Source organism: Antennarius striatus, chromosome 2 (genome assembly GCF_040054535.1).
Source record: "Antennarius striatus isolate MH-2024 chromosome 2, ASM4005453v1, whole genome shotgun sequence".
Lineage (NCBI taxonomy): Eukaryota > Metazoa > Chordata > Actinopteri > Lophiiformes > Antennariidae > Antennarius > Antennarius striatus.
Window position 1 is genome coordinate 29,423,277 of NC_090777.1, and position 13,924 is coordinate 29,437,200.

The 13,924-nt window shown below is 46.3% G+C and overlaps 1 protein-coding gene across 1 annotated transcript; it reads left to right on the plus strand.

Annotated features, from left to right (window-relative positions):
• The first annotated feature begins 53 nt into the window (after positions 1-53).
• On the plus strand, positions 54-13,924 carry LOC137612344 (proline-rich transmembrane protein 3). Its single transcript, XM_068340840.1, has 4 exons — positions 54-272; positions 6,887-7,676; positions 7,763-7,993; positions 11,505-13,924. The coding sequence occupies exons 2-4, from the start codon at positions 6,932-6,934 to the stop codon at positions 13,430-13,432; spliced, it is 2,904 nt and encodes a 967-aa protein (XP_068196941.1). The 5' UTR covers positions 54-272; positions 6,887-6,931; the 3' UTR covers positions 13,433-13,924.

A 13,924-nucleotide genomic window follows, 5' to 3' on the forward strand; every position in this document is an offset into this window, starting at 1 on the left:
AGGGAAGAAAAACGGGAGGGAGGGGGCGCCGTGGAGGGACGTGAGCGGTTGGAGGGGGTGTGCGTCTCACTGGCTCAGGGAGCCTGCGGTGCTGCAAGGCTGCTGCGCGCAACCCGCGCTGTGCGTCGAGAGAGGCGCGTTTTCACCTCCGCCGTGGGTCGTCGTGGATCCGGACTGACGCTTCTCCCGTGGGCCTGTGGGCGAGCTCTGCGTGTCCCAACCATCACAACCCACCGGAGAGGAGACGACGCCACCAGAAGAGCCGCGCAGAGGTACGTGTGACGGGAACGGTTCTGGCGCAGACGCGATGCGGCGGCGATGCGCACTGACGTTTCCTCTACCTGTGCGGAGGTGCCGAGGCTCAGCTTTACGGGCTGTTCAGCCCCACGCAGCGGGGGTGTCGTCCCCTCTTTTAGATGCGTGGATACCTCCGTGGTGCTCGCATTGAGTCAGTATTTGGATTCGGAGCCAATCCTCCCACCGGTGGGACGCGTCCTCCCGGGTTTCCTGTCGGTGCAGAACGTCTGCAGGTGGTGGTGATGCACCAAATGCATCAGCACCGCTACTGGCTTTGAGAGTTTTATAAGAAAATAGTGATAATAAAGTTTGGACGCGCTCCATAACGTTTTACCCACCTCACCAGTTACCTGTCGGCCTACAGCTGTGACGCTTCACACCCGCGGATATGGAGAGTAGAACGCAGCCACAAAGCACCAAATGCCCCCTGTTTTTATTATTATTATTATTATTATTATTATTATTATAATTATTAGGGTGCCTCATCATTTATAGTTTATGACACTTCCGGTGTGTTATTCATGATATGTAAAGTGAATCTGACTGTTCAAACAGACTGACGCTTCAGAAAGGGAAAACACGCGTTGGTGAATCGCCAACAAGTTCGGTTAGGCCTCCTGTATCCTCATTACACCACTGCTGGAGATGTGTTGTGCGTGTTTACAACATATTTACGTGGGTCGGTTTGGATACACCTGCTGCTGGGGTTTATTTAAAGCATCTAAAGGAGGGGGGGGAAGGAGAGAACATGGTGGGAGAGCGCAAAAGGCAGAGCTGCTCCAAAGTGAGACTGGAAGAAAAAGCAGAGCCCTGCCAGACAAGTTGGGTTCGGGAGAAGAACAGCACGCTGTGATCCATGGGTGAATGAATAAGATATCAGTTGTCACGCAGCTCGAAGGAGATTTACTGGTTTTGACAAAGGAATCTTTACGGAGGAGATTTGACAAGTAAAAGTGTGTATCAACGGAGGAGACATCCATGACGACGCCTCTCAGCACCGAGGAGCTTATAATAGCTCCTTTTTTGGCTTAGAACTTTATGAAAAAGTTATCATTCAAAGGACTTTGAAATAATGTTGAACAATGTCGTCATTTTTGGGAACAGACACAACAGAATAGAGGAAATAAAAGACAAATCAAACATCAAACATGTGGAAGAACGATTCCTGTAGACCAAGATGTCAAGTGGACTTGTAAACACGCTCCACGGGTGTTTATATGAAAGAAAATATTTTATAGACTATGCTTGTAAATGTAGTAATTACCACACAACCATATGACTCATTTTATGGCACGTATCTGGAGCGGGGGGGGGGTGTTAAACCACGGCGTAGCTGTAATAATCTGTGTCTATCCTCTGTCACCTATTCTGTGTGTATTCAAATACATCCCACACACACATTGAGTGTGTGGTGGAGTCACAGTGGAACTTAAGTGCCTCAGCCTTAAAGGCTGACCTTTGACCTTTGCTCTGCGACTCGCACGAATCCCGGAACATCAGTCAGAGTTGTTGTGGGGGTCAGCAGATTTAAGGGGGACATCCTCTTCAACTCGGCATCAAAAGCGAGTGTGATTGGTTCCGGAGCCTCGTCTGTTCACAGGGATTGATCCTGTTGGGTGAATGGGGGCTTCAGGGCAGGTTTAACGTCTTCCAGCTGCTGAAGCCCCATCAGAGGCGTCTTCATTAAGGGCTTTATGCTAGAAGCTGGGTGGCCCCCGCTGGTCAACGACAGGAAAATTCTAGAACGTATTCAATTCATGTGACTCCTTAGAAAATATTTTGGGGGGGGAACTGTTTTCAATACATATATTATTTCAAGGTGTGGAATTTTTAACCGTCAAAACCAGCGACCTCCCCCACTCCTCGCATACCAAGTTAACCACAAGAGCCCCCCCCCCCACTCGCTTTCTGTTTCTGTAGCTGTCTCACATGCGCTCACACTCACGTACGTTCACCACGTCTGAGCCTCGCCTCGCTCGCTGCACAGCGCAGCACAAACAGGTTATACATCTGTCGCCTGGCCGGTAATGCTTAACTGCTCTGTTACACCGGGGGGGCGCTGGGCTGCAGAGGTCCAGGGGAACACACAGCTTTCTGTTGGTTTATTCCAGAATCTCTCTCTCTGTTTTCCCCTCCGTTCTTCACTGCAGTTACACGACCACCCTCGACTCCAAATCTAAATCTTACTGTCGAATTCTTGTCCTTTTTTTCCTGGAATCTTTTTTTTTTTTTTACATTTTCTTGTTTCATTCCATTTTCTTGGTTCTATTCTGTGTTCAGAGTTTCTGTGCCTCACTTGAGGTTTTGATTTTTTTTTCTCACAACTTTTGGTTTGAGCAAAATATCTCTACTTGTTCTCCCTTGCATTTTTTAAACTGGACTTGTTATTTTTGTTGATCATTTTTTAGTTTGCATCAAAAGACAAAGAAGGGGAGAATCCCCAGCATAGGGGTTGGTGTTTGATACACACAACAGATGACACAAGTCATAAAACACCAAAAAAGATGGAACAAAGAGGAAGGTGGAGCAATGGTTGAAGACTAAACGATTACGATCATCTCGTCTTCAAGAAAATTAATGAAACTGAAATGAAGCTACGAACTCCTTAAATTGATGTTATATTAATATTGCATTGTTCCGATATTCATGGAGCCTCAAGTCTGAGCTCTTCCAAAATAAATGTAAAATCAACTTTTTTCAAATAATGCTGGTTATGATAGTGAGCAAAGAGAGAATCCCTGGTCCCTGCAGGACGAACTCATCCTGGATGTGAACCGTCTCATCATATCCACCTCATAAAGAACTGTATAGTAGCTCCATCGTCAGGTTTCATATTTATTTTGTCTTATAATTTCTCTTGGTAAACAGTATATCTGCTGTATAAATTCAATGCTAGCATTTAGCTCAACGCACTGCACTGTAAAATAAAATATGCTGACTTAACTTAAAAAATTTATGCAAACTCATTGCCTTCAATGAATTAAGCCAAGTCAATTAAATATAGTTGAGCAACCTTAAAGTATCTATCTATCTATCTATCTATCTATCTATCTATCTATCTATCTATCTATCTATCTATCTATCTATCTATCTATCTATCTATCTATCTATCTATCTATCTATCTATCTATCTATCTATCTATCTATCTATCTATCTATCTATCTATCTATCTATCTAACCTTAACTTGATCATTTTAGGTGACCAATACTTAAAACCTTTAAGCTCATGCAACTTTCACCCTGTGGCTTAAAATAATCTAATTCAGGTAACTCATTTATTTTTAAGTTGACTTAGCTTAGTTCTTTTAAGGCAATGAGTTTGCTTAAATTCTTTAAGTTATCCCAGCCTATGTTCAACCCTTTACCTATATGGCCACGTAGCATCACTGCTGGTGCTGATTTACTGTCAGACTTGTCATATATACTTCTGCATCTTAGGATCTGAACATGCTTTTTCTACAAAAGCCTTGATCTGGAACTAAAATTCTTTGCTTCATTCTGATCCCCATCGAGCCGAGTGCCCACCACACCAGTCTTTGTTGCAGAGACACTGATCCCTCTGTCTGCAGACAGAACTGTGTGTGATCAACTCTCTGCAGCGCCACATGGTCAGGAATGTAGCAGGGAGGACGTAGAACATTTGTGAGTAAGAGGGAGATTCAACAAAAATCCCACCTCCCTCCCCCTGCCTGTTCACAGACAGTAACTAGTCATATTAATACATATACTGTATGCCATTGATACTGCAACCAATAACCGATCAGTAGCAGCTAACAGAATATCATTATTGATGCGGTTTGGATGCTCAGATTGTCTCTTGCCGCTCTGGATGTCCCCCCACGAGCATTTCCTGTTCGGGATAAAGGAGGGATTGTCTGGGAGGGGGTGACGGCATCATCACAACATGCAAACACCCCCCCAATTGAAATACTAAGGGATGTGTCCCTCTGCCTCCAGGGGCAGAAAGCACTAAAAATACTCTGTCTGACCAGGCACCCATCTGCCCCCACCCCGAAGACAGGCGCACAAGAATGTCATGTTTTGTCAATCTGTAATGAAATGGATTAAATGATGGATTAAATTATTTTCTACATTAAAATGGTCTAATATTCCTGCTAACAGTCTTAATATACTTATTATCATTACTGAAACCAGCAACCTCATTTCCGAAATGCACGTCTCATTACCGCAACAGGTGTGCATTTAGCATTATTTTAATGCATTTAGCATTAAAATAATGCATTATTTTAATGCTAATGAATTTTAAAAAAGTGGTTTGTTTTTAGATGCATGTGCACGATATACATGTTAACATCTTTAAAGTTTGCCAAATCATTTTTGAAGAAATATGTCAGTTTTCAATAAAATATAAAAACCTTATAGGTTGTAGATTGTAAAAGGTGTTGTGGTAATGAGAGAAAAAAAGGACAAAATCAAATAAAAATTTAAATTTAAAAATATTTTTTATGACATAGTTTTTGAGTAAGTAGTGCATGACTGTTAAAAATCAACTTTTAAAATTTTGAAAAATAATTGGCTTTTGTTTATGGCTCTGATTGCGGTTGCGGTACTGCACTGTTGCGGTAATGAGATTTTTTAAGGACGTATTTTGGAAAATATGTTCAAAAAGGTGTTAAATTGTTAGAAAATACCCCTCCCCCCCTTCATCTGCTGTCAGCCTCATGAGGATCAATCAGAAGCAGGATTGACCAAGAACAGAGGAGGCGGTGGAGACGGGAGGAAAATAAACGCTGATGCTCCTGCGAGTGGGTGGAGGTGGAGATATTGATCCATTCCTATGACTCCACTGTGTTCCTCCTCAGCTGCCTTTTCCTAAACAGTCATAAATATTGAAACCCATTGAGCAGATGTCTCGTGCATGCGCATGCGCATACGCAGAAATCTTTTCCCATGCAGTCGCACAAGCGTTGACGTACAGGAAATGCACGTGTCAGCTGCAGTGGTTTCTCACGGCGAGGCGGTGCAGCTGTGAACACAGCCGGCGTGACTCATCATCAGAATCGTTCCACACGCCCTGAGTTCTATTTGCTCTTCTAATGTTTCAGCTGAAGTTTCAGTTTGATCCTGACAACCCCCCCCCCCCCTGAAGGTTATCTCCGTCTGAGTCAGAGGTAAAGACTGGTTTGAACAAGTCAGACTTATGAAAGCCTTCTTTTTCCCTAGTTAAGAAGTTCATGTTGAGGGGATGCATCTGGCAGGTGTTCAGATTGATGACTCGCAGGATTGTGTAATCCTCAAGGGCCCAATGGGGGGGTCATTGGGCTCTTGGAGATTCACCACACTCTCCGTTACATCTGTCGACTCCCGTGACTCAAATGCAACGAGCAGAAAAAGGGAGTACGGTCGCTCGGAAAGAAAAAAGAAAGATCAACTTTGCTTTGGATCCAAAGAACATTTTATGGCAGAGATAGTGAAGGAAAAAGACCATAAATGTGTCCATCTGCTACTGAATGGAACCATCTGTCACTGCTTTTGGTTCTACCGGTCCGTGGGTCATTCGATACCGGGCTGCACAGAAAGAAAAAATAGGTTACATTACTTCCGTTTAATTTATTTCTGAGTCTGAAAGATGTTTTATTTTGAAACGTGACGTCTGTGAATGACACACAGACGAATGCGTGTGTCCTCCCACTTGACAGGTCTCGGTCACGTGACAGGTTAGCAGCCGTTACCCCTAAATTAAGCACCCAAAACCACTCCAGTGTTCTGGATTAAAGTCAAGGCAGATTATCCTGAGATCGTCCAAAAAGTATCTTAATCCCTGTTTCCATTTCCACCTCCTGTCTCTGTGAAGTGGGATTTTCTGCAGTGACAGTAAAGAAAACCAAACTGGAGTAGACCGGACGTCTGAACACAATTCAGGTGTCATTGTCTCCGTTACCCCGAGATCAGGGGTCCCCAATCACTAATTCATTATTGTAATTATTATTATTGACTTGTTCACCCTTTTATTGATAATGATCAGTATTTCTCCTACGTTGAATGAACTGATTATAAGTCGCTATATTTCAAAATAAACCTCATCAGTGCCGTCACTTCAATCCAGTTTAATATAATTATTTCTTACAATTATTTTGTTTACAGAGATGTTGATGATCAATATATGAAAAGAAGGTTGTTTATTGTCTGTTGATGTCTGTATTTTACATAAAACCACTGATTTATTATTAGACTACAGCCGTCCTGGTGTCATTAACGATTATCGAGCAAATGAAGAAACCGGTCTGTGAAAATATTGTCTGCAATGAAACCGGTTGGGGACCGCTGGACTAGATTGATCGTTCCGATGGTTTTGGTTTGTTACTCGACTTACAAGCTGAACTCTGGCCTTTGTGGGGGTGTTTGTGTCAGTGTGTGTGCCGTGTACACCTCACCACACCTTGTGTGTCTGCTGGTCTGATAAACCTGGTGGGGGTGTCCCTGACCTTCCTTGAATTGACGTAAAAAGACGACGACGCTCTTCTCAAATGAGTCCTGGTCACAAAACAACGTTATCATCGATGTACCCAAACTGTTTGAGTTTGTTTTATCAGGATTATGAAATCTCCACATTTTCTCTCTCGACAGGAGCGCATTGGGACGATGGTTTGACACTTGAAAGGCCCGGTTACCATGGCTCCCGTGTCTCTCGTCGTCTTGGGTTTCCTCCTGTCGCTCCTTCGTCCGTCGGACGCCCAAACGATCGTCGGCTCGTCCAGCTTCCCCCCCTCCGACCTGCCTTCTAAGTCTTCACCTCCGCCGACCAGGCAGACCGTGAGGTCATGGCCGTCTTTGCCTCCCAGAGGTCGCAGCGACGTCCCGGTCAGAGTTACCCTCCAGGAGAGGTTTACGACCACAAACGCAGTTCAGCCGGGGCAGAGAGCGTCCCGCCCCACTGCGGAATCCACCCCATCCTTCGAATCTGCCCTGACGACGCAGAACCTCAGCAGCGGGCCGGTTACTAGACCGAATGCCCCCAGGTCCAGGACTGACACGGCCAGTTTAACCTCCAGAGGGGCAGTTGGGAAGGGAGATGCCACGACTAAATACTCGACTCCCCTTCTGCCCACGCTGCCCTCTGCTGGTGATGCTGAGGAGACGGGAACGACAGGAAGTTCACAGGAAGGAGCGATCAAAACGACGCAGGATAATGATTTGAAGGAGTCGGGATCTGGTAGCGTTCCATTCCGTTCACCCGATCTGCTTCCGACAGTTGGCGGTGAAACGGCGCAGCAGCAGCCTCAGGCGCAAACCGGGATGTCCCAGCCTTCTGATGTGACGACGCCATCGCCCGACGGACCGTCGCTGAAGCCGGGCGTGTTCACGCTCACGACAGAAGGTCAGAAGGCTTCAACGTGGCGGATTCCCACAACGACGGGTGAGGAACGTCTCCTACCGGAGCCGTCTGACAGGAAGTTGAAGCCAAAATCTTTGTACTTAACTGTTTTGTCGCCGTCGTTTCAGGTGGACAGACGGGGACGGCGTCACCAGAACCCACTTCTGTTGTCAGACCGTCGAAAACTGCTGGGAAACCGATCATGGCACGAGGTGGACCGCGTTCACAACCCACAACCGGAACGCCCACGACAACACGAGACGGCGTGAGGAGATCGTCCAACTCGACCAATCAGCTCAACGAAAGAACACAACGAGGAAGAAGCACGGCGACCACAGCCGTCCAGTCGTCAGGGGCAGGTGATGGTTATTCATAGTTTTCACATTTAAAAACAAAACATATTTCAATTGTATTCATAGAAAACCAAAAAAGGACTGGGCTGAAGCAAATTGCTCATATAAGCCCCCCCTGATTAACACATATTAATCACAACATCAACATTCTTTTGTTTTTTAACAACATTCACATAAATCGAATTATTGACCACTATCCACTGACTTCCCCTCAGCAAATTTACAAACATTTATAACCGTCAATTAAGTCATATTTTATTTTTTTCTTGAATTTAGACAGAATTTTTATCAACTTAAATTCATCTTCCCTCCTAGTTCGGACACACGTCTCTGCCTGACGTGTGTTCTTGCTTTAACAGACTCTAATCGTACTAGACCTCGGAGGTTATATGTGCTTTTTCTTAGTTTATAAAAGTATTGAATGGTTAAAGGAATATTCCTTATTCACAATTTGAAATACAATTTTTAACAAATTTAACTTTACAATATCTACAAATTTCAATATATTTTGATTTTATGAAAAGTATGATCATGAAACCCTACTTCATTAATTAGTCTTTTTTTGCATTTTAATCAGAGGATCTATTTTGTTTTACATGTGTGTCCCCAGATTTCACAGCAGTAGGAAAGAAATGGAGCACAGGTGACGGAGACATTATGTGCAGACATTTCTTCTTCAATGTGTTTAGTTTTATACAATAAACCAAGTGATTTGTACAGCTGGGCCCTTTTTTTTTACTGGAAGGATCTGGATGAGGCTTCAAAGGAGGGAAAAAGCAGACAAATGTTTCCATGGAAAGTGGGGTGGTAGATGTGTGGGGGGAGTCGAGGGAGGGTAAAAGAGGGGGTGGCAGCCAGACAAAGAGATGGACGAGAGGGAGAATGGGGTCTGACAAAGAGACGGGAAGTAGACATGAGAGGAGGAGATTGGGTTAAAAGTACACCAGAAGAAAGGTGCAGGCGTAGAAACGCAGGGAGAGGGAACGGTAATGAAATCCAGATGGGATGGAGGGGGGGGGGGGTGGAAGAGGAAAAGTATGACACATGGCGAGTGTGAGGCAGTCTCGTAGTTACCGTTAAAACAACGTCTTAATGACTTTTAAACACTCGTTTCTCCTCCCTCATGTGAACATTTTTTGTGAAGTGAACTCCTTGGAAACTATTAACAGCCAGTATCCATGGCAACGCAAATATGTACTTTTAATACTGCATTCATCTGCCTCCGTACCTGTGTGACCCATGAGGTGAAATGGGATATTTAGTTTTGGGTTTACTGCTACATGTAGACCTGTAAAGGGTACGTGTGTGTGTGTGTGTGTGTGTGTGTGTGTGTGTGTGTGTGTGTGTGTGTGTGTGTGTGTGTGTGTGTGTGTGTGTGTGTGTGTGTGTGTGTGTGTGTGTGTGTGTGTGTGTGTGTGTGTGTGTGTGTGTGGTGTGGGTCTGTGTGTGTGTGTGTGTGTGTGTGTGTGTGTGTGTGTGTGTGTGTGTTTTCAAGAGAAAAGTCAAGGGCAGGGGTTGGTTTAAGTGTAACCAGCAGTGAAATGTGATCAGAACATCTGGAATGTGTCAGGATTTCACTCCTGGAGGAAAAAAGTTGGAAGGAAGGAAGTGAAAAATACCTTTAGATAAATAAATAAGTGTGTGTGTGTGTGTGTGTGTGTGTGGGTGTGTGCTTGTGTGTGTGTGTGCAGAGGCAGTGACTCCGAGTGGAATTAAGACACAGGTTAGACTGAGGCCCCGCCCACACGATGACAGATTTTTTTGAAAACGCAACTTTTTAAAAACGCATCGAAAACGATTCGCGTCCACACGACAGCGTTTTCAAAAAAATCTCCGTCCACACGTAAACGCAGCAGTGCGTTTTTGAATACGCTGTCAGCATGCCAAACCATGTGGTGGCAGTATTGAGTCAAATTTTATCCAATAGGAATCCTCCGTGTTTTCTTGTCACAACACACGGGCCCATAAATATGACGTCACAGAGGTTTTTGTCGCAGGAAAGACGTCAGCGTTTTCAGAAAGTTGTGGATACACCGTCCACACGACAACACAGACCCAGAGTTTAAAAAAACCCACCTCGGCCAGCGTTTTTAAAAAGTTGCGTTTTCGTTCTGGATATTTGCGTTATCGTGTGGACGGAAGGCGTAAACACAACTAAAAAAGTTGCGTTTTTAAAAAATCCGTCATCGTGTGGACGGGGCCTGAGTCATAGGCCTGAGTCATGAGTCTATAGGAGATATACAGTAGTCTATAGGAGATATAGTCTATAGGAGATATAGTTGGACAGATGTTGACTGACTTTCTATTTGTATTTATGTTTTGTCTTAAAAATTACTTTTGTCTTTTTACACCTTAAATTTAGCTCCACTGAAATCTGTCCGTCTATTGGTCCTTTTTGGTACCTTAAAAAACACCCAAAAAAATGTAATTGATTGATAATTAATTTGAGTCACTTTGGATTATTTTTTATATGTCGGGTTTGGTCAGAATTTAATTTAAAAAAAATCTTATATACCTTGAACAACTTATAAACAATGTGTTCACAAGTTGTTAAAGATCCTGCCTCTTTTTATCTAAACATTTCTACAATTTTAAATTCTGTGTTCCTATAATAACAGCTCACTATTCTCAAGAAAAGTGTGCACATCTTGTAAACTGCTTATTGTTTTTTTGACAAATTGCACTTATATACTAGGAACATTATCTTTTTCGATTTCTTTTGTTTTGATAATTATTTGCTGCTAAACTTAATTGCGATTGGGATTTTTTTTAAATATATATCTTCAAAATGACAAATTAAGTGATCATTACGAAGTGATTTGCTCTTCTAGGTTAGTGAAAGAGAAAGTAGGATGAGGGAGGGAGCAGTGTCACCGTCTATCTGAGATCATTTGTATAGAATAATGTTGGACAGCTGAACAGAGACTTTATCTCATTCATAGATGCATTGTGACACTGTTCAGTGTTATATAAGGTAGATGTTCTCGCTAATTACATAATGTAATCCAATTAAATGGGACAATAACATCTCAGATGTCCGGGGGGGGTGGGGTTGGATCAGCATAAGGTCGTACATATTTAGGATTATGACACGAACGCTCTGATGAACTGGAGCTGTTGGTATTTTATTTGTCTGTTCTGCTGAAAATTGCTGAGCAATAAATAATCAGAATTTGGACTGAATATGTAAAAATAATAAATATCTGCAGACTGTAAGATAGCATGATTATTATTTATATTTTTACATATAAATAGGTTTATTATTATTTCTGTACTAAGCCGGGGGTTAAAGCATCGCACTAAGATAAGATAAAGGATGCAAATTTAATGACTTTTAAAAATTACATTGTTACATAATTACAACACATTTTAGATGGATAACTGATGCTAATGGAAAGCTGCCCTCTAGTGGCTGTTGAGTAGAATCTCACGTAGAAAAAGATTTGATTATTTTGGACAGTTTGATTTTAAAATCATTTAGAAAATTAAAAACAACATTCTCGTTGTGTTTTCAAAGGAACCGTCGCCCCCCCCGTCACCAGCGTCGTACCCGTAACCGGAGGAACAAGCGTCGCCCCTACGCATCCGGCGGTCATAGCTCGGAGGAACCACTCCGTCTTCCTGGCACATCCTCGCCAGGGGTCCCACGTGACGTCCAAACCGGCCCCCTCCATCAGCGCCGAGCCCCCCCCTCCTAACGCCACCCTTCTCTACTGGGGGGACCTGAGCCGGACGCTGGCCTTTGCGTGGGAGCTGCACGTCTACGGCTCGGCGAGCCTCTTCCTCCTCCTGTTCGCCGGCGCCGCCCTCGGCCTCGCCCTGGCCCCCGGCACAAACTGCCCCCACCATGGCGCCCTCGCCCTCGCCAACGCTTTATTATTCCTGGCTGGGGGTGTCAGGGCTGCCCTTTTTCTGATCGACCCATACGGCACGCGGAAGCTGCTCCCCCGCCCGGCGGTGACCGCCCTCTACAACCTGCCCCTGCACCTGCTGGTGTGGGGGCAGGCGGCGCTGGTGCTGCTGGCGTTGAAGGCTGCAGGGGTAAGTGTGTTGCCCTCCGCTTTGGAGCGCCCCCCCCTGGTGGCTGCGTCGGCCGTGCTGCAGTGCACCCTGCTGCTGGCGGCCGACCTGCTGTCCCCCGCCCTCTCCCCCGTGGTGCCCGTCACGCTGCAGTTCCTGTCCCTCTGCGGGGGCGGGGGCCTCTGTCTGGGGTACCTCTGCTACGTCTTCCCCCGTATCCGCCACCCCCCCATCCCTCACCCCGAAGAATCCAGGAGGAAGTCGTGGAGAGGCAGCAGGAGGATAGGGGCGATCCTGGGGAGGGTGTTGGTGGTGTGTGCCGTCCTGGGGGGGCTGTGCTGCGCGCTGCACGTCCACCCCACCCTGTGGCTCTACGGGCTGCTGGGAAACTGGACGCGCTTCACCTGGGGGTGGTGGCTGGTGCACTTCTGGGCCCGGCTCCTGGAGCTGGCGTGGGGGTTCTCCCTCCTGTTTTTGGGTTCCTGGCTGTTCTGGAGGCCTGACAGCGGCCGGGGGGGGGACGAGAGCGGAGGGGATGGCAGAGCTGGAGGAGACCTGCCCTCCCCCAGTCAATCGGTCGGCTCCCCCCAAAGACACACCTGCTGGTCGAAGATCGTCCAGAGCCTCAGGGGGAAGCCCTGCAGGAAGTCTGACAGTAATGGGGTCGGGGGGGGAGGAAAACAAGGGGAGGTGTCCAACAACTGGACCAACCTGATCCGGAACCAGGAGCAGGCCTGCGTGAAGGACCACAACGCGGGGCGGAACCATGGGGGCCCGTCTGATGGCTCCACCGGCTCCCTGCTGAGACTGCAGGCCCTGGGCCGGCCCCCCCAGCCCTCCGTCAGTGGCGGTTTGGACCAGGACAGGGACACCTGCCTGTCCTTTTATGAGTTTGACCTACGGCCCCCGTCCCCCATCGACCTGACCCGCAGCATCGACGAGGCCCTGCATAGGGAACACCTGCTGGGAGGGGGGAGTCTGTTTCACTCTTTGAGCCAACACTCACAGCTGCCCTCCCCAGGCTCAGGGGCCAGCCAGGGGCCCTGGCTCCGCAGGAACAGCGACCCTCAGCTGCTGTCGGAGAGCAGCGACGCCCCCACAGAGTCGTCCATGCCACTGGGGGGCAGCATTCTCAGCAGTGTGCCCAGCAGACAGGTGACCGCCCCCCCCACGCCCTCCCACCAGGGTCACAGGTCGGCAGGAAGCGTCCCTTCGTCAATGTCCTGCCCCGTGTCGCTGCACCCCTCCAGAACGTCGACGGGACACCTGGGGGGGGACGGGGGGGACGACACCCGACCGTTCATCACCCCGGACTCAGAAAGGCTGCGAGAAAGAGGAGGAAGACCCGTCGGGTCACGGAGTTACCTGGAAGTCAGCAGGCGGGAGGATTCCCCCAGCGTCAGCAGCGAGATTATTGACCTATGAAGAAAAGCTTAAAGGACAATGACCGTAGATCAAAAACACACCGCCAAACAAAGTCATCCTGAACGGGGTTCAGAGAAGAAAGATCAAGTTTAACAGATAAACAACACAGTACGCTCATAGGCCTTCTCTTTTATTTCTGACACACACACACACACACACACACACACACACACACACACACACACACACACACACACACACACACACACACACACACACACACACACACACACACCATACATTGGTATAACTTCAAGCACTCCAGGACCAGAAATCCAGTTTCTTACGTCCCAGAAATCGTTCATCCAGCCTTTGACTTTAACTGGTGTAAAATGTTTGATTGTGATGAATTTCATGTCCTCATAATTTATATTATAGTTTTAGCTCCTAAAACATGCAGTTTCAACAAGTTCTGATGGGTAGAAAAGACAAACGTGGGACCGTTTTTATTGTTTCTGTGGAGAAATGTCACCTTATAAACTGTTCAGAGTT